Raw genomic sequence first — 22,044 nt, 5'->3', positions numbered from 1 at the left:
AAAGGGTTTTTGCTTCCGTAATGGGGAGTACAGTGGTCTCAGACAGTTTTTAAATTCTGTACAGTGGGATCAACTGACGATGTTACAAACAGTAAATTCTAAGTGGGAAGCATTCAAGGAATTAATCGTGGAAGCTACTAGACTTTATATACCGATTAAGAAATATCGTTCAAGGTTTAGGCCTAAATGGTTATCAAATGAACTAATGAGACTCGTGACAGAGAAGAAAAATGCATGGGATGCATATAAATTATCAGGTGACGCAGAAGCCTGTGGCAGATAAGCTAGTCTGTAATCAGGTCACAAAGGAGGTTCGGCAGGCGAAGGCGGATTACGAGAAATCTTTGGCAAAAGATGCTAAGAAAAACAGCAAGGATTTCTTTACTTATATAAACTCTAAAAGGAAGGGGATTAATATGATTGGTCCACTTGACATCGATGGTTCGACTGTTGATGATCCTGCTCAGATAGCAAACAAACTGAATGAGTATTTTGCATCTACATTCACACGTGAGGAATTATTACAGTTTGAAAATGGAAGAAGGTTATCAAATTGTACCAGTGTGCTTAATGATTTTGTAATAACTGAGAGCAAAGTGGAGGAGAAATTGTTGAAGTTAAACATAAGAAAGGCACCTGGGGTGGATGGGATCTATCCAGTTATTTTAAAGGAGGCGGCAAAGCAACTAAGCAAACCCTTAGCCATAATTATGAGAGCATCCTTGGACTCAGGGGAGGTTCCCACGGACTGGAGATGTGCAAATGTGTACCCAATTCACAAAGGTGGATCGAAGGGTGACACGGGTAATTACAGACCAGTTAGTTTAACTTCTGTTCCGGGTAAAATAATGGAGTCACTGGTTAAAGATGCATTGCAGGATCATCTAGACAAGACTGCAGCAATAATTCAAACACAGCATGGGTTTGTTAAGGGAAAGTCTTGTCTGACAAATTTGATTGGTTATTATGATGTGGTCACAAAGGAACTGGATGCAAAAAATAATTTTGATATCATATACTTGGATTTCAGGAAAGCTTTTGACACTGTTGCGCATGGAAGACTACTGTACAAATTGGAGCAGAATGGTATTAAGGGTAAGTTGCTACAATGGATAAAAGGATGGTTAAGTGGGAGAAGACAGAGGGTGGTAATCAATGGGTGCTGCTCTTCGTGGACTAATGTTATTAGTGGAGTCCCACAGGGTTCGGTGTTGGGTCCACTGTTGTTTTGTGTATTTATCAATGATATTGATGAAGGTATATCAGGCTTAATGTCGAAGTTTGCAGATGACACAAAGGTTGGCAGGGTTGTTAATGACAGTAATGGCAGTGTGCTACTGCAACAGGATCTAGATAATTTGGGCAGATGGACTAAGAAGTGGCAACTGAAGTTCAACCTTGACAAATGCAAAGTACTGCATATGGGTAGAAGTAACCCCAGAGAAACGTACCAACTGTGTGGTACTACACTTAAGGTGGTAGAAAATGAAAAAGACCTGGGAGTAATTGTGCAGTCAGATATGAAGTTTTCTGAGCAATGCAGACAGGCTGCTAGGGCAGGTCATGGGGTTTTGTCAATGATATATAGGAATTTTGCTAGCAGGGAAAAGGAGGTGATTGTCCCTCTGTATAAGGCAATGGTCAGGCCACACCTTGAGTACTGCGTACAGGTCTGGAGGCCTCATTTTAGGAAGGATGTAGATTTGCTTGAGCGTGTACAGAGAAGAGCAACACGATTGGTGAGGGGAATGAAGGGATTCTCTTACCAAGAGAGGCTTAAGTTCTGCAAATTGCAGTGGCTGGAGACTAGGCACCTGCGCGGTGATCTGATTGAGGTCTATAAGGCCTTGAATGGGTTGAGCACGCTGAATTCTGATGGGATCCTTCCACTTGTTCAGATTACGAACCTACGGGAACATAAGTTCAAATTAAGAAAGGACAGATGTAGAATAGATGTGCGGAAATTTGCCTTTAGCCAGCGGGTGGTTAATTGCTGGAACAAACTTCCATCTGTCGTTGTGGAAGTTGATAGGTTAAATAAATTTAAGGAGGAACTGGACAGGCATTTGGAGGGAATGGTGTGATTTTTTTTTTTTTTTTTTTTTGGCTGATGCTGCATAAGCTCCTACACTTGCTTTCTTGCATCATGTGCCACTACTACTACTACTACTACTACTACTACTAATGATATTCAGCTCAGGACCCTGGGTGTGCCAAGCCCATACTCACCAGATGTGAGCCCCTGGGGTTATGTGTATTGATGCACATAAATGCATAGATATACTAAGAATGAATTTATCTGTATATTTGTATGTATATATATATATATATATGTATATATATATATATATATATATATATATATATATATATATGTTTATTGGCTTTTTGTGTGTGTGTATTGATGAATTTATATACTTCTATGTGTACTGATTATATAATTGTGAGTGTATGTGTAGTTATGCATTTATGTGCATCAGTATTGACACACACACACACACACACAGAGCCCTCTGACTTTGTTTTAACTTCAGATGTGATTCCTTAGGTCATTTTCTTAATGGTTATGAAGCTATGGATATTTGAAGTATAGCATCTATACCGACTACTCTCATGTAGCATAAATGCACACGAGAGTAGTAGGTATAGATGTGTTAATGTAAGCCAGTGCACCAGTAGTATGCAAGCTAGTAAACACTGCAGTCAGATCATGCTGTGTCATAACAGAAGTGACTAAAAATGTAATGTAACTATTTACATTTTCGTTTGGGAAATATGCATGTGTGCATTCTTTGTGTGGGTTTTGTGGTGGTAATGACTACACTGCCAATAATACATTCAGCAGTTAAGCATATTGCCATGGATAGGCTACGGTGGTATGCAGAATTGGCCAATGCATTCACTAGATCTCAATATTTTAGATAACAAGTTGTAGACAAACAGTTTTGAGAATGGAGCATAGAAAACAAGTACAAAATTCTCTGTATTTTAATTTTCAGCATATTCATCATGAAGTTCATTACACTTATTGTGTTTTAGAGTTTAATTATTCAAAAAAAAAATTCTTTAGGTTGGGCATCAAGCTTCCACAAGATGCTTTTAGCTCTTCACCATCTTTAAAATTGAGTTTCATGAAGATTGAGTTTCATTCATGAAGGAAAACTGCTAGCTTGTGGGGATACAAGGACTAATAGATTAACAGTAGCCACTGGCAGAGGTGAAAGTGATTCTTCCACTGCTTCTATTGGAATGAGCAGAAGCCTGGAAAACAAGATGCAGGATTTTTCAGAGACTGCTTGGAGTCACTGCGGTACAAGTAAACATACGGGTTGTGTTAGAGTAGCTAAGAAAAAGAACAGGTGCATGTATACTTGCGTGTACACCAATGCTGGCAGTTTGGTAAATAAATTTGATGAATTTGAGGTATTGCTCAAAGCATCAAAGGCTGATATTGTTGGGATATCAGAGATGTGGTGTCACACAGATATAAGGAATGCAGAACTGGAATTTGGGGAGTACAACGTCTACAGAAAGGAAAGACGGGATAGGAAGGGAGGAGGGGTTATGCTATTAGTTAAAAAACACATAAAATTCAAGGAAGTAAAGCCAGTCGACATCACCGGAGTGCAGTGTTGAGTCAGTTTGGTGTGACCTAAGCACTGGAAGATCAAAATTGAGAGTAGGAGTGTGCTATAGGCCTAATGACTCTGATGAGTATAATAAGAAACTGTACAGGGAAATAGAGTGGGCCAGTAAATCAGTGTGTCTTATAATGGGGATTTTAATTTCCCAGATATTGACTGGAATTTGTGGGTTGATCAATCACACACTAGCAAGGCTTTTGTGGATTTATTGGATGATTTTTTTCTACATCAGCATGTTCGGGAGGCAACTAGAGGGAGTAATACTCTTGATCTGATTATCAGTAGTGATTCTTCATGCATTAAGAATCTGCAGATAGAGGAACCACTAGGTGGCAGTGAACACAGTGTGCTGAAGTGAGATTTACTCAAAGAGGTAACTACCATCAGGGGTAAAGGGAAGGTTATTGCTTTCGTAAAGGCGACTACGATGGTCTGAGACAGTATTTAAATTTTACACAGTGGGACCAACTGATGATGTTACCAACAGCAAATTCAAAACGGGAAGCATTCAAAGAACTTATCTCGGAAGCCACTAGGTTTTACATACCAACTAAGAAATATTGTTCAAGGTTTAGGCCTAAGTGGATGTCAGATGAACTAATGAGACATATGGCAGAGAAGAAAAATGCATGGGATACATACAAATTAACATGTGACACAGAAGCCTATGATAGATACAAGTTGATCTGTAACCAAGTTACAAAGGAGGTTAGGCAGGCGAAGGCAGATTACGAGAAATCTTTGGCAAGGGATGCAAAGAAAAACAGCAAAGAGTTCTTTACTTATGTAAACTCTAGAAGGAAGGGGATGAATCAGATTGGTCCACTTGATATCGATGGGTCAACTGTTGATGATTCTGCTCAGGTAGCTAACAAACTAAATGAATATTTTGCATCGGCATTCACACATGAGGAGTTATTCAGTGAGGGGAATGCCAGAGGTGTATTCAACTCTGGCAGTAAGCTAGATAATCTTGTAATAACTGAGAGTACAGTGGAGGAGAAATTGTTGAAGATAAACAGAAGAAAGGCACCTGGGGTGGATGGGATCTATCCAGTAGGAGGCGCCTCCGTAGCCAGGTGGGCAGGAGCAGCAGTGCGTAGTACACGCTTCTTGATTAGACCGGGGTTCGAGCCCGTGACGACAAAATACGGAGGATGCAGAAAGGTCAGGGAATGACCACCCCATATCCCCGGAGCAATATGGCCTTAGTTGCTAATGCTCCTGAAAACTAAACAACAAAACAGGTCTGGTGGCCTCATTTCAAGAAGGATGTAGAGCTGCTGGAACAAGTACAGAGAAGGACAACAAGGTTAGTGAATGGAACAAAGGGTTGCTCTTACAAAGAAAGGCTTAAGTTTTACAAATTACAGTGTCTAGAGACTAGGCACCGGCGAGGTAATCTGATAGAGGTGTATAAAGCCTTAAATGGTTTGAGCATGCTCAATGCTGATGGGATTCTGCCAATTGCTCAGAATAATCACCTGAGAGGGCATAAATTCAAATTGAGGAAAGACAGATGTAGGATAGATGTGCGGAAATTTGCCTTTAGCCAGCGGGTAGTTGGTTGGTTGGTGGAACAGACTTCTATCCCTTGTTGTGGAAGTTTATAGCCTAAAGAAATTTAAGGCTCAGCTGGACAGGTATTTCGAACCAACGGAGGGGTGAAGTGGAAGTTTTTTTTTTTTTTTTTTTTTTCTGGCTGATGCTGCATAAGCTTGCTTTCTTGCATCATATGCCTCTACTAATGCTAATGCTAATGCTAATATATATAACCCTTGGGGCTCACATCTGCTGAGTATGGGCTTGGCACACTCGGGGTCATGAGCTGTATATCATCATTCTTCTCTTTCTTGGTGATTCCCTTCTACTTTTGACTCTGACACACACACACACACTCTCTCTCTCTCCCTCTAACTCGAATTTTTTTTTTTTTTTCGGCTGGTGTAGCATACGCCTCAAGCTTCCTTGCACTGTGTAGCTAATAATAATAATATATGAAGCTCTTGAATGTCTACAAAATATCACGGAATTTTTAAAGAAATAGAACAGAGAAAGAAGCCAAAAAAAAAAAATGTCCAAAAAATATGGCTACTATCATTGGCATTGAAGCATCGCTTCCAGAAGTAAGCAAAGTAAGGAAAAAACATCATTTCGATTATGAAAGTAGAGATGAAGCTATTCACGATCCGCAACAAAATTTCAAAATTTATTTTTTCTTTCAAATGACACAACAATTTAACAATTTTCTCCTTAACTGAAAGGTTCACATAAATGAAATCATATGGAGAAATATTTAAAATGTTTTATATTTCTGAATTAAAAAAATTGTCATATTACAATTTATTAAATCTTCTTCTTCAAGAGGAGTGTTTCCATTTACAATGGGTTTCCTCAGCCTACAAGTTATTTCTTGTTAGGAATTTTTTCCTGCCATAAAGTGCGGTTCTGGGTGTCTTGGTCGGTTAAGCCTCGGGCTGTCATGCTCTCCCGTACTCCATCCATCCATGTCCTCCTAGGTCTTCTTCTTCTCCTTCTTCCAGGAGGTATCCATTCCAGGATAGCCTTTGGATATCTGTTTTCTTGCATCTGTTTTACATGTCCATACCATGTTAGACGCTTTTCTTTGATGGTGTCAATAATAGTCTTTTTCACTTCCATTTTTTCCCTTATGTCTTCATTCTGTTTTCTGTCTGTTCTAGAAGTTCCTGCTGAGCGTCTCCAAAAATCCATTTCTGTGGAGAGCAATTTGTTTTCTGCTCGCCTATTCAATGTCCAGGTTTCCACTCCATAAAATAGAAGACTGTACAATCATTTGAAATATAAGTTTCTTTGTTTTATTTAGGATATTTTTGCTCCACAGAACAGAGTTTAACATGCCGTTAGCCTTCTGCCATCTGCAATTCTCTTATTAATCTCTGCTTGGGATGAGCCATCACTTTGTAAGATTGATCCCAAATATTTGAATTTATCGACTTGTTTGATTTTAAAACCTGCAATATTTAGAACGTGTCCTGGTCCTGAAGACAAAATTTCAGTCTTGCTAAAATTGATTTTTAGACCCCATTGTTTATATTCCTCAAACAATTGATGACATGCATACTTTGCAGCTTCTAAGTCTTGTGCTATCACCACCTGATCGTCTGCAAAAAGTAAACTGTGAATATAGGTGTTCTTATTAATCGGCAGTCCCATTTTATTGCATTTTTTTTGACCAAAATTTTGATCAAGGTTTTGTCAAGATTTTGATCAGAACAGTCACTCCTTAGGCAGATGTCGATATAAATTTTGAAAAGTGTTGGTGACATGCAACAACCTTGTAATAAGCCTTTTGAAGTGTGGAATTCAGGTGACAAAGCTGATCCCACTTTAATTCTGCATCTAGTATTCCTGTAATAGCCCTAATAATGTTAATTGCCTTAATAATGTTAATCAGTTGTCCATCAATATTTGCCTCTTTCAGTGCTTCCCATAAGAGTTTTCTTGGAACACTGTCATATGCCTTTTCAAGGTCAATGAAAATCATAAAGATTTTTTTTCCTTTTGATTGGCATTTTTCAAGGATCTGTCATACTGTTGAGAAATGGTCTATACATGACCTCCGGGCTGAAAAACCACTTTGTTCTTCTGATATCTCGATTCGGGCTTCTAAATAGTTCTTGATCCATTTTAAGAATCTTTAACAGTGGGTTCAGGACGCATATTCCTCTGTAATTTGAACAGCTTTTCTGATCGCCCTTCTTATAAATTGATGTAATATATCCTATTATCGTTTCTTTCAGTATTTCTTCTCCTCTCAGTATACTATTTAACAGTTTTTGTATCAGAACAGTCACTCCTCTTCCTCCATTCAGAAATTCCATGTAAAAACTTGTCCAGGTGATTTGTCATTCCTTCCTTCCTTTAGCAGGAGTTCCACTTCCCTAACAGAAACTTTTAAGCACGAGTCTTCTACACCAAAATCCTCCATCATCTTGAACTCTTCCCAGTCTTCTTTTAAAAGTCCTTCATAGTACTCCATCCAGTCTTTCAAAGGTATTAATTGCAAACCAGCGTTGTGTTTATTCTGTTTTCTCAAGTCTTTAAGGACCTTCCACGATTCCGCTGATTGCTTGAAGCCCAATTTGCTATTAATAGTTGTGCATTTCCTTTCCCATTCTTCATTTTTCGCTTCTACTACCAACCGATTGGCTATTTTCTTCTTTTCAACATAAATGTTAATTGCAGCATCCAGTCTCTGGGTGAAGTTGTTTCTAATGCTGTCGTCCTGGAGTAGGTCAACGTTAAATTGATCCACTTGTAGCATTTCTCCTTCTCTACATTGTTGGTTGTCCACACATATTTTAGTAAAAAAGGCCTACGTGCTCTGGATTCATTACGAAAACTTTTTTACATTTACAGTTTTGCTCTGAGCAACAAAAATAAAAAAGTTTTCACACATATTTTCTTAATCCAGTTCCACCTCAGTGTTGTTTTAACAAGAAAATGGTCAGATCCATATTCGGCTCCTCTATAAACTCTGACATATTTGAATACATATGTTCCTGAATGTTTTGAAATAATGTAATCTATAACTGATCTAATTTGTTTTGTCTCCTGTGACCAAGTATATTTATGGATATCCTTGTGTTGGAAAAATGTGTTGTTTATTCTCAAGTCGAACCGTTCACAAAGATTGCATAGTCTATCTCCGTTGTCATTCCTCTCTTTCTCTCCAAATCTTCCAATAACTTTGCTATTTTGTTCATTTCCTACTCTTGCATTGAAATCTCCCATTAGAAATATCTCTTTGTTCTTAGGAATTTTTTCTATTAGTTCTCTCAGATCTTCCCAAAATTCATCCTTCAAGGTATCGACGGCGTCATTAGTCGGGGCATACATTCCCAAAATACATATTTCTCTCCCATACATTTTCAGTTCCAATGCATTCTTTCATTAATAAATTGCCAGCTTTTGATGTTGTGTCTCAATTTCTTTTTAACAGCAATAAAAACACCTGCTCTTGCTCTTTCACTCTTATCCACTCCACTCCAAAAATGGTAGTATTCTCCACATCCCTTTTTCTTTATCTCTGATAACACGACGTCTAACTTGAATTTTTGCAGTTCATCCGGAAGAAAGTTTCTTTTAGTTGAAAGGCCGGCCTTGAATATTCCAGCATTCCAAAATCATAGTCCTTTTCCGCAGGGCCGGCCCGAACAAAAGCGGGGCCCGGTGCAAAGTTGACTTGCGGGGCCTTGATATAAATTCGTACAACAAAATAATTTATTGCATTTTGATATTTATTACATTGCACAAATTGGTTTAGTAAAGATTACATGAAAATGATAAATAATTAAATTATTTTAATAAACTTAACATTTCAATCACAAAAAAATCTTTAATAAATCAAATAAGAAAAATAATTCATATACTTATAAAATACAATTTGGTATGCGACTTAATCGAATAAAGTCACAATATGTGATTTTTGTTTCATTTTCTTACAAGTTTTATAGCAAATTCGTTGATAATATCATCATAATTTAGTTTTTTGGTTATTTCGGATTCGATAGATAAAATGGCTAAGGAGGTAAATCGTTCTTGACTAATGCTAGATCTCAAGTAATTTTTTATTATTTTCAATCTTGAGAAAGATCTTTCTGCAGATGCGATGGTAATTGGTAAGGTTAATATAATTTTCAGAACAGTATCAAAATTTGGATACAATTCAAATAAATTATTTTTCAGTAAATATTGTAATATTTGTAATATTGTGATCCTGGAAGGCAAAACTCGACGACAAATTTTGATTTCATTAAATAAATCAATGCAATCAATATCGTCTTGCAAGGTAGCATTTAAGTCTTTGCAACATTTAAGAAGATCGTTTTCAGTCAGTTTTTGAATATTATCCGAATTATATAAAAAACCATATGATGTCTCATGTTCGTGATAAATTTCGAATCTTTTCTTAAAAGAAATAATCGCACTATCGATTATGACTAGAAAATATTGAATTCTGAAATATTCTTCGCCTGATGAAATAGGCTGATCGGTTCTTTCATAACAAAATTGCTTTGTTTTTCGTCCAGTTCTTTGATTCTTAAATTCAGATATCACTTGTAATTCTTCAGCTATTTCCTTTGCAGTTATTAAAGAAGATTTGAATCCCGATTCACAATACTGTTAAAAAAAAATGTGAATTTGCAGTACCGATATCTATATTTGAATTTTGAAATATCTTGCTCACAATATTTACTTCATTCAGTATGTCATACCAAATGACCAAACTTAATAAAAATTCAAATGAAGTAAGTTTATTTTCGATTGATTGGATTTCATTTTCATGTCACTGGTATGTTCATAAAAGTATTTCAAAGCTAGAGAAAATTGTGGTACTTGGTATCTCACACATTTCACACTTTCGAGGCGACATTCCCACCTCGTTGCTGACAGTGGTTTTGGAGTAAGATGTTTGACATGCTCTTTTAATATATCCCAGCGTATTACAGAACTTCAAAAATATTATATATGCTTTGTAAAGTCCCAAAAAATGATTTTGCAAGAGAAGGTAATTTTGAAATGTCTCCAAGAACTAAATTCAAATTATGACTTCAGCAGGGCATATACTGTGCTTTGGAATTCTTTTGCAGCATAAGTGCTTTGGTCAAACCAGTATTATTAACTCGGATACGAAGTAATAAAATGGAAAACGGTTAAAAACAAGGTACTTTTATTTAAGGAATTCCTATACGCGTACAGAGAGAAAGATAGAGAGCGAGAACGCAAATTAATATGATAAGTCGTATGAATAGAGTTATATGTTTGTAACACGGATTAAAATTTTCTCAGAAGAAAATTTAAGTCGACTTTTTGAATAATTTCGAATTCACTCGACCTCTCGAAGGTAGAAAGCGAAAAAGGGACGAGAAAACCTAGTCGGTGGTATATATATAGCCTTTAGAGTAAACTATGCAAACGCTGGCAACATATAATCGTATGTCTGAGCGACTTGTAAGGAGAGATATTTTAAATATATTTGAAAGAAAATATATTTTTCCGTGTTCTTTGGAGAATTCTTGGCGGGCTTTTAGATAATGTTAATAACATGATTATTGACATTTTATTTCTTATGTATATTAAAAATATGGCCATTTTATGGCGATGTCGCTAGATTTTGCGACAGTATTAAAACAAAAAAAAAAAATGAAACCATTTTTATTTTGCAAAATCAGTCAGCGGCGCGGGGCCTTGTGCGCTCGCACCGTTCGCACCCCCCTCGGGCCGGCTCTGCAGTTTTCCGTTTGCTGAGTCGTTTCCGAAAGTGCAGTCCGTTTTCATTTTCATTTGTAGGTCGTTTAGCATTTGTGTATTTTTTACACTGAACGCAACCCCCAACCTGGAGGGCCGGGGTATCGCTCGTCTGGCCCCTACCCTTTGACCTGTCCGGCTTGGGAGGCCCTGCCAGAATTTATTAAATATAATATAGAATTTATTAAATATAATATAGAATTTATTAAATCATTGCAAAAATTTACATATTAAAATAAATGACTTATGAGTACTTAAAATTTATAATTCCGTACTTTAAATTTATAAAATTTATAATTGAAGTTTTAAAAACGGTTTTTACAGATACTTTTCCAAATGTAGCAGTTGCTTTAAGAATTTTTCTAACTTTACCAGTTTGTTGTCTCAAGTGAATGGAGTTTTCAAAATTAAAATTAATCAAATTATTTACGATCGATAAATGTCTCAACAGCGACTCTCTAATTTGGCAATAATTTTAAAAGAAAATGATCTTTTGGGAAAAATAAATAAACAAATGAAATAATTAATTAGTTCGCAGATTTTAAAGCAAGGAAACATATTTTTTTTTTTAACATAATAGTTTTCCTTTTATTTTATTATTGTGGGTACGATTACGGTAATTTAGAATTTAAAGTTTTTTTTCCAGAATTTCAGAATGATTTTTTTATTTTTGTTTGTTATTTCATTATATTATATGTCGTAATTCTTTTCTTTTTCAATAAATTAATAATTATTATTTACGCCTTATTTTAATTTTTTAATCCAAATACTGAATTTTTGGGCGGCAAATTTGATTTCGCTTACTGGTGGCACATAGGGTCCGCAACGGCCCTGTCCATCACTATGATCCCAAAACTAAAAAAAATGTCAAAAACAATGGAAGCATGCAGAATCATCAACCCCACAAAAAGGGAAAGGTGCAACCACGCGCTGTCAAGGTAATGCTATGTTTTTTTTGGGGCTCAGCATGGTGTAATACTTACAAATTACTTTCAAAATAGCTGTATTATTCCAACCTTTGAGGAAAGACAGATGCAGGATAGATGTGCGGAAGTTTGCCTTTAACCAGTGGGTAGTTGGTTGGTGAAACAGACTTCCATCCCTTGTTGTGGAAGTTGATAGCCTAAATAAATTTAAGGCTGAGCTGGGCAGGTATTTGGAACGAACGGAGGGGTGAAATTGGGAGCGGTTTTTTTTTTCGGCTGATGCTGCATAAGCTTGCTTTCTTGCATCATATGCCTCTAATGCTAATGCTCCTCATAAAGCTACATGCTGTTGTAAAAGAAAAAAAAAGATGGGAAAAGCTGTCAAAAGATGTGCGCCTGCTACACGATAATACCCTGCACATTCCATGCAAGATGCAGTGAGGTGTGCCCACGAATGTGGGTTTGAAATATTTTCACATGCTGCTTATTTCCCCAATCTCGCACTCTCGGATTTCTCCCTCTTCCTTGCCCCGAAGTCCTTTCTTCATGGAAAGCACTCTATTTCTTGCTGATGGGGTGATTTCTGCTACCAATTCATGGTCTGAAGGGCAGTCAGAGGACTTCTACAAAACTGTCCTATGGAAGAGTATTAAGAGGTGGAAAAAAATGTGTCCTTTTGACTGGCAATTACGTTAAAAAAGTGTAATAGATGGTGTTTGTTTTAACCTTCTATCACAACTGCTTCTGAGTGAATACAATTATTTTTTGAACCCCCCTCCCATATATCATTGAGAACGATCACTATTTTTGCTGCTAAAAGTAAAACATGAATAAAATTACTTTCATTAGATGTATATACCGTATAGATAATAATAGAGCCTACAGTCATAGATTAAAACTCACAAAATGAACACAAAGAGAGAGAAGTTTTAAGCTACGCTGAGTTTGGCCATATTTTATTCAGAAGAGTTTCAACATTACTTTAGTGACTAGATACAATAGCATAGAAAACCTTGTTAACTCACTCTGTAGCTGATTACCAGTAACAAGAGGGACATGATATTGTACAGCATGTGGTATGAGTCACATAGCAAAACAAGGGACTGGGTAATGTGACTGGCGACAATTTCACCTCCAAAACAAAATCCTGACGCAGCAATAAGTGTGTAGATCCTCATGCACTTCATGATGGACTTCCTGAAATTAAAAAAAAAAAAAAAAAAAAAAAGTTTCGAGCGAGATAAACATGAAACAGATATGTCAATACAGAAATAAAAAGGGAATTGTAAGGGTTTTCTAGTTGCATGTTTTAAATGTAATACTCTGGTATATCCACCCAATGGTAAGTGAAGTTCACGACTTTATTTTTATGGCAGTCGATATAACAGTTCCCATTTAAAAATGGACTGTGCATTTTTTTGTGGCGACATATGGATTCGAACTTGCAGCAGTTACTAGTAACCATCGGAAGCTTCTCTAGAATTACAGCTAGCCCAACTGAAACCATTATTTGGATTCCCTTTTGAAGAAAAGGGTTTCAAAATTCGCAAAGAGTTTCTTTTTACTTTATGTGCATCCTATTAGATAGCCAAAATATTTTCAGTGTGAAATAATAACAGTTCATGAAATTAAATAAAGATTTACTGAACTCTTTTTCTTACAATCATGTTAAGTTTACGTTTAGTAGTGCATTATAAAAGTTTGCAACGGTATATCAATAATGTAAAACCATTAAAAAAAGATACACATTACGGTACATATAATAATAAAAAAAAAAGCGTCCTTATTCAAGTAAAAAAAAAACCACAGTTTTGCGTGTATTCAGATTTCTTTTTTGTGCATAGATTAGACAAACAAAAATACGCAGTACTTGTGTATTCCAGGCGAACAATACTAGATGTTAACTGCAAGGTTTTAACCTGCATGCCTAATAGGCAATGCATGCCATCCTTAATATCATGAAATATGTGGCTGTCAATTAAATTTCCTTTACAAAAGAAATAGAACCAAATATTTAATAAATTTAAAGTATGTGATGGTTGGATTATCGTGGTATGATTTATACAAAACGTACACACTAATAGTACTGGCAATAGCCAATCGGTAATTCAGCACAAGCTAAACAAGTTTGGAGCAAGACTGGGTCTGACAGGCTGCATAATATGCTTATCTTCTAAAATCTGAATGAAACAAGTCAAAGTAACTGAGAACGAATAAGCATATCTCAGTATTATCTACAGCTAGGAAAAATAAGAATTTATGGCTGTTTATATAACGTCGGGGTTAATGTAGACAGGATCGGAGGAGTCTGCCAGATTCCACACCATTACTAAAGAGTTGAGAAAACAGAGATCCACAGTGGCGAACTGACGTAATATGCATTTATATTAGTAACAAATGTGATTTTTCCATTGCAGAAGTAACACTTTGCTAACTTCTTGTAATTAGCGTCAACAACTATAAACCTGCTAAATTTTTAACCTTATCAAAGGCTATTACACTGCTGGATAAAATTAACAGAACAAAATATTTCTCATGAATAATTTATTGTGAAGTGTTGTCGAAGGTAAATATTTGATATAATAGGCATCCTGGCATGCAAATTCCAACAGAAATCAATCTACCACCTTACAGAGCCACACATCACGCAAATTATTTATTCCTATAAAAACACAGATTGCTGCCACGTTTGTTTTCCTTGCTTGCCCAGTGGTATAGCCACATCTCCAAGTACTCAGGATAGCAAGTCATCATCGTTTCAATGATTTTTTGAGATTAGCATTAGTAGAGGCATGTGATGCAAGAAAGCAAGCTTATTCAGCATCAGCCAAAAAAAAAAAAAAAAAAAAAAAAAACACACACCACTCCCATTTCACCCCTCCGTTCGTTCGAAATACCTGTCCAGTTGAGCTTTAAATTTGTTTAGGCTATCAACTTCAACAACAAGTGATGGAAGTCGGTTCCACCAACCAACCACCCGCTGGCCAAAGGCAAATTTCCGCACATCTATCCGACATCCGTCCTTCCTCAATTTGAATTTATGCCCTCTGAGGTGATTATTCTGAGCAAGATGAAGAATCCCACTGGCATTGAGCATGCTCAAACCATTCAAAGCCTTATACACCTCTATCAGATCACCTCGCCGGTGCCTAGTCTCCAGACTCTGTAATTTGCAAAACTTAAGCCTTTCTTCGTAAGAGCAACCCTTCGTTCCGTTCACTAACCTTGTTGCCCTTCTCTGTACACGTTCCAGCAGCTCTACATCCTTCTTGAAATGAGGCCTCCAGACCTGTATACAGTACTCAAGATGTGGCCTAACCATTGCCTTATACAAGGGAATAATCACATCCTTATCCCTGCTAGAAAAATTCCTGTATATCATTGACAAGACACCATGAGCTACTCTTGCAGCTCGTCTGCACTGCTCAGAGAACTTCATATCTGCCTGCACAATTACCTCCAGGTCCTTTTCATTCTCCACCACTGTCAGTGTAGTACCGCAGAGTTGATACGTTGCTCTGGGGTTACTGTTTCCCATATGTAGTACTTTACATTTGTCAATGTTAAACTTCATTTGCCACCTCTCAGCCCACTTGTTCAACCTTTCCAGATCCTGTTGCAGCAACATAGCGTCAGTAGTGTCCTTAACAACCCTGCCAACCTTTGTATCATCTGCAACCTTGGACATTAAACTTAATATCCCATCATCAATATCATTCATAAACACCGAAAACAACAACGGACCCAACACTGAACCCTGAGGAACTCCACTAATAACATTAGTCCACGTTGAGCAGTGTCCATTGATTACCACTCTCTGTCTTCTGCCACTCAACCATCCCCTTATCCATAGCAGCAATTTGCCTCCAATGCCACACTGCTCCAATTTGTGCAGCAGTCTTCCATGTGCAACAGTATCAAAAGCCTTTCTAAGATCCAAATATATAATATCAAAGTTATTCCATGCATCCAGTTCTTTTGTGACTACACCATAGTATCCAATCAAATTGGTCAGGCAAGACCTGCCCTTAACAAAACCATGCTGCGTCTGAGCTATAACTGAATTCTTGTCTAGATGATCCTGCAGTGCTTCTTTAACCAGTGCCTCCATTAATTTACCTGGAACAGAAGTTAAACTAACAGGTCTATAATTACTTGTGTCAGCCTTTGATCCTCCTTTGTGAATTGGGGTTACATTTGCACATCTCCAGTCTATGGGTACCTCCCCTGAGTCCAAAGAAGCTCTCATAATTATGGCTAGGGGTTTGCTTACTTCCTTTGCTGCCTCCTTTAATATAACTGGATAGATCCCATCCACCCCAGGTGCCTTTTTTATGTTTATCCTCAACAATCTCTCCTCCACTTTCCTCTCAGTTATTACAAAATCATCCAGCTCACTGCCAATGTTTACTTTACCTACATCATTCTCCTTCCTGAATAACTCCTCATGCGTGAATGTAGATGCAAAATACTCGTTTAGATTGTTAGCCACCTGAGCAGGATACTCAACTGTTGAACCATCAATATCCAGTGGACCAATCTGGTTCACCCCTTTCCTTCTTGAGTTTAAATATGTAAAGAACTCTTTTCTGTTTTTCTTTGCATCCTTTGCCAAGGATTTTTCGTAGTCTGCCTTTGCCTGCCTAATCTCCTTTGTGACGTGGTTACAGACCAACTTATATCTATCATAGGCTTCCAGGTCACCCATTAATTTGTATGTATCCCATGCATTTTTCTTCTCTGCCACATGTCTCATTAGTTCATCTGACAACCATTTAGGCCTAAACCTTGAACAATATTTCTTAGTTGGTATGTAAAGCCTGGTAGCCTCCAAGATTAGTTCCTTGAATGCTTCCCATTTTGAGTTTGCTGTTGGTAACATCATCAGTTGGTCCCACTGTATAGAATTTAAATACTGTCTCAGACCATCATAGTCGCCTTTACGAAAACAAAAACCCTTCCCGTTACCTCTGATGGTAGTTACCTCCTTGAGTAAATCCCACTTCAACACACTGTGATCACTGCCACCTAGTGGTTCATTTATCTGCAGATTCTTAATGCATGAAGAATCACTACTGATAATCAGATCAAGAGTATTGCTTCCTCTTGTTGCCTCACGAACATGCTGATGTAGAAAACAATCATCCAATAAATCCACAAATACCTTGCTAGTGTGTGAGTGACCAACCCACAAATTCCAGTCAATATCTGGGAAATTAAAATCCCCCATTATAACACTCTCTGATTTACTGGCCCACTCTATTTCCCTGTACAATATCTTATTATACTCATCAGAGTCATTAGGCCTATAGCACACTCCTACTCTCAATTTTGATTTCCCTATGCTTATGTCACACCAAACTGACTCGACACTGCCCTGTCCATCGATGTCGACTGGCTTCACTTCCTTGGACTTAAGTGTTTCTTAACTAATAGCATAACCCCTCCTCCCCTCCTGTCCTGTCTGTCCTTTCTATACACATTGTATTCCCCAAATTCCAGTTCCGCATTACTTATATCTGTGTGACACCACGTCTCTGATATCCCAACAATATCTGCCTTTGATGTTTTGAGCAATACCTCAAATTCATCAAATTTATTTACCAAACTCCTAGCATTGGTGTACACGCCGGTATACATGCACCTGTTTCTATTCTTAGCTACCCTAACACAACCCATGTGTTTACTTGTACCGCAATGACTCCCAGCGGTCTCTGATATATCCTGCATCTTGTTTTTCAGGCTTCTGCTCATTTCAATAGAAGCAGTGCAAGAATCACTTCCACCTCTGCCAGTGGCTACTGTTAATCTATTAGTCCTTGTATTCCCCCCAACTAGCAGTTTTCCGACCCCCCTAACACTGCCTCGACAGCATCAGCAAAAATTCTTGCACCCTTTCTATTTAAGTGTATCCCATCCCTGTAGAAGCAATCTCTCCTGTTAACAAGTACAGTCCAGGCTGAAAAAAATTCTACCCCTTGAGCCTTGCACAATCCCTCCAGGGCCGAATTGATCGACAAGGCTCTTATCATATACTCCCTCCTATCGTGTCTGGGCAGAATTGCAGACACTTTCAAATTCAACCCGATGGCGGACCATTGGAAGACTAGATGCCGGGCAGTCGCAGGCTGAGTGGGACATTGGCTTAATGTGTTAAGCAGTGTCATCTCGGTTCTATGGAAGCAGTTTCAGGAAATACGAACCATCACGAACAGCTGGTCAAGGTTGTCTGAGAGCTACGTCAACCAGAACAGACCACTACCTGTCACTAACAGCAAGACGGAACCCAAGATGTTCTCTCATTAACTGTCTCTTCAGGTTACTATGGCCACAGGTGAAACCATTTTCAAATGGACTGTATTCAGAAGGCTCAGTTCAATGGACTCTACGCCAGTCATTTGCATCCATTAACCCCAAACTACCACAGAATTTGCTGGAACTAGTGCCAATGAACATGTGTCTTGGAGTCCTGAAAAATGAGATACAGTTCTGTTCTCTGATGAGTTTCATTTTAGCCTACAAACAGATTCTAGGAGTTATTTCATCTGAAGATGACGAGGAATGCGGTACCATTCCTACAACATCAGAGAAATGGACACTTATGGCGGAGACGGTGGTCTCGTGTGTGGCGAAATAACGATTAACGGCCATGTCCCTCTTCGTAACTGCACAGAGGTACTGAGAACAGAACCTTGAGCAACATTTGGCCCAGATTTTCTTTCATTCCACGATACCTGCACAGAGAGCTCAAGTGGTGGAGGAATACCTTGAAACTGAAGATATCCAATGACTGCCATGGCCAGCACGATCTTTAGATTTAAATCCAATCGAACATATGTTGGATTCCCCCTTGGGCATCGCATTTCACGCCGATAAATAAATCCACGGTCACTTGGTGAGCTAAGATCTGCACTGATGGAAGAATGGGATTTGTTGCAACAAACAGGGCTGCATTAACGCTACGGCCAGACCGCCATGGCCGGGGGTCTCACCCGAAGGGGGACCTCATTCTCAGTGTAAATATTTTCCAAAAATGTTGATAAAAATTTCTAATAATAATAATAATAATAGTCTTTACGGCTGATGGAAAATTATGTACCAACGTATGGATGAATAATTGGTATTCCAAGAAAGTGCATCACCTAGGAATTTCACATTTCTGACCCTTTTTCGAGATGGTATGTTACATTAATGACTAACATCAAAAATAGAAATATAAACAAAAGATATTTATTAATACTTAAGGCAAAACTAAGTAATATTTGACAGGGGCTCTCAAAATATTCCAAAATGAGCATTTGCCACCTTTATACAACACGACAATTATGGCGGCTGAAATATTATCAGAAGCCCTAAATTTGCTTCAGTTTATCATTTTAAATGAAAAACAAAATGAAATGTTCGCCAAGTGGAAACTAATATTTAGTTGAACCGCCTCCGGCCCTGATGACAGCAGCACACCGTCGAGGCATTGACAAGATCAATTGCTGAATATAATCAACTGATAGTTTGTGTTTCCAAACACGAATTATGGCGTCCTGAAGTTCACGAAGGGTCTTTGGTTTCTTTCTGGCAACTGCAGATTCCACACGATGACAACAGTTCTCTATAGGATTCAGGTCGGCGCTGTTTCCTGGCCAGCTAAGGGTTGTAATGGATCGTTCTTCCAATCGTTTTTTCACCTGTAACAAATGTAAAGACATTACTGTCGAACCTCTAATGCAGAAATGAAGCTAAAGTAACTACAGAAGTGCCTACTTACAATTTTTTCCCGATGACAAGGAGCAGAGTTGTCCTGAAAGATGCAATTACTTGGCAGGTTGAAATGGTCTCTAATGGTTGGCATCAATTTACCATCCAATATAGCGAGGTATCCATTAGCATTTACGGAACCTTTTATAAACTTCAGGTGACCTACTCCGCATACGAAATGCACCCCCATATCATTTGGCTGGTAAGGAATTTCACTGTAGACACCATACAATCTGGATGGTATTCTTCACCACGTCTACGACGAATCGTTTGTCTCCCATCAGAGCCATGCAGATTTAATTTCATCTCATCCGAAAAAACAACTGACTTCCACTGCTCGGAGATCCATTTGACATGCTCCTTACACCAAATTAATCGGGCCTTTTTCATTTTTTTGTGTGAGGACGGACTTCTTCTTAAGACGATGGGCTACAAGTTCATTTTTTGAAAAGGCGTCTTTTGACTGTTACTGCAGTTGCTACCACTCCTGTATGTTCTTCCCGTTCTCTTTTCAGCTCAGACGAAGAAGCTTCACGGTTTTTAAGGCATAAGCGCTTCAAAATGCGGTCCTGTTTTGGCGTAGAGACTCGTTTGCGGCCGGTTCCTTTTTTCCTATCAGCAGAACCAGTATTCTTGAGTTTGGAAAGAAATCTACTCACTGTCGACTGATTACAAGACACTCTATAAGAAATATGACGGAAAGAACATCCTTCCTTACGTAAAGCAACAATAGCACTCTTTCTTCGTGGCGTCAACAGCACGTAGTTCGCGATCCTGACACAAGCAAGGAATGACTGCAAATCATACAGAGCGTGCTTATATAGCTGAAAGTAACAGCTGATGCAATATTACGTAACTTGGTCTCATGTTTTATTCGACTGCCCACAGTATCTTCAGCCACGTTTAGAGTTGTTTAGCAGTGTATCGGATCTGACAGAAGATAACTTAAGTCCCTTGGTCGAAAGCTGTAGGAATTTTAATGCTTTACAGACATTTTCAGTCACTGTTTTTAAAAGAAGACTAGAAATAATATTCCTTCGCCCTCGAGGAAATTAGATGTAGGATGTACAGATGAATTATTAAAGAAACATATACTAAGATTATTTGTTTAGGTTCTCAGCTGGTTGGAAGTCGCAGATCGGATGCTTCGATAGAACTCTAATGGGAGGACATACATGGACCTTCAGGTGTTAACAGGATTCTCAAAAGAATGTTGATTGGTTCTGGGGCGAGATACCTGAAATTAAAAACTAAGGAACTAGATGGAAACATAGTTTACAAGCATAACTTCTTCTGAAACTTATGCAGTTATACATTGTGTGGTCTTAAGTGACATCTAGATCTGTGACCATATAGATATGAACTACCGCATACATACACTTGAAAACTACATGTACTTAATGAAACGTGTAAACGAGAAGTTTTGTAAGTGAAAATACTCCACTTTCTTACCTATGGACTGTCATTGGAATTCCAAATCATACACAAGTTAGGATTCTCGGGAAAAAGAGAATAATTAGAAGTCTTCAGCAACTAGAAGAGAACCACCTGAAGAAGAGTTTTAAGACTTATGCTGGCACACAGCGGAGAAGACTACTGGAACTGACTCCTTTCTTGAATGAAATCAAACTGGACAGTTCAAGTTGTGACTTCATTTTAAAATAAGAAAATGTACTGAGAATAATTGAACTGTGGTGAAAAAGACTAAGACTAGGAAATCATGTATATATGTTAATATAATTGTTACAATTGTTTTGCTAGAAATATCCTCCTAGCCTTGGAGTGGTTGGTCCTGGTGACTCGGGACCAAAATTACATATCTCCTAAGAACATGAGTGTTTGATCGAGATACTCAGACCTTAAATGTATGTAGCTACTAGTTTTTTTTTTTTTTTGCTGGCTCTCAGGTAAGGACAACTTGGAAGCGTGATTGCTGGCACTCGCCAGTATTGACTACCTCTGGCTGGCAGGTGCGAGATTTTCGGTGGTAATTACACAGGTACAGGATGACTGTTGACCCAGGCCTGGTGCTAGGGATGGGCAGCAGGCAGCAGCTGCCCAAGCGTTGGCTGCACCCTGGTGGCATAATAGCCTGACACAAACAAAACTACACACATTAATATTGCACACATACACTGACACTTTTCAGGCCCATTATACAGAGTTTCTGCACCATAACAGAGTACAAAGTTGGAGATGGGCTAACGCCTAGGAGCCACCCCGATATAAGAACACACACACACAAACAAATCACCTATGCGTGTCAGTCTTATCTGAAGTACTGCATATGGGAAGCAGTAACCCTAGTGTAACGTATCGACTGTGTGGTACTACACTGACAGTGGTAGAGAGTGAAAAGGACCTGGGGGTATTGTGCAGGCAGATATAAAGTTTTCTGAGCACTGCAGACGGTCTGTAACTCATGGTAT

At 38.2% G+C, this 22,044-nt stretch overlaps 1 protein-coding gene across 1 annotated transcript in view; it reads right to left on the bottom strand.

Annotated features, from left to right (window-relative positions):
- Positions 1–22,044, bottom strand: part of LOC150077329 (proton-coupled zinc antiporter SLC30A1-like) — a 214,786-nt gene that overhangs the window by 164,268 nt on the left and 28,474 nt on the right. Inside the window, exon 2 of the mRNA XM_090385858.1 lies at positions 12,889–13,060. Within this exon, the coding sequence (XP_090241984.1) occupies positions 12,889–13,050 (162 nt within the window). The 5' untranslated portion in view covers positions 13,051–13,060. The remainder of the gene's footprint in view (positions 1–12,888; positions 13,061–22,044) is intronic.

Source organism: Mastigoproctus giganteus, chromosome 12, assembly GCF_048544385.1.
Source record: "Mastigoproctus giganteus isolate SK-2022 chromosome 12, ASM4854438v1, whole genome shotgun sequence".
Classification (NCBI taxonomy): Eukaryota; Metazoa; Arthropoda; class Arachnida; order Uropygi; family Thelyphonidae; genus Mastigoproctus; species Mastigoproctus giganteus.
The sequence above is the reverse complement of the archived record's forward strand: the minus strand, read 5'-3'. Positions and strand labels throughout refer to the sequence as shown.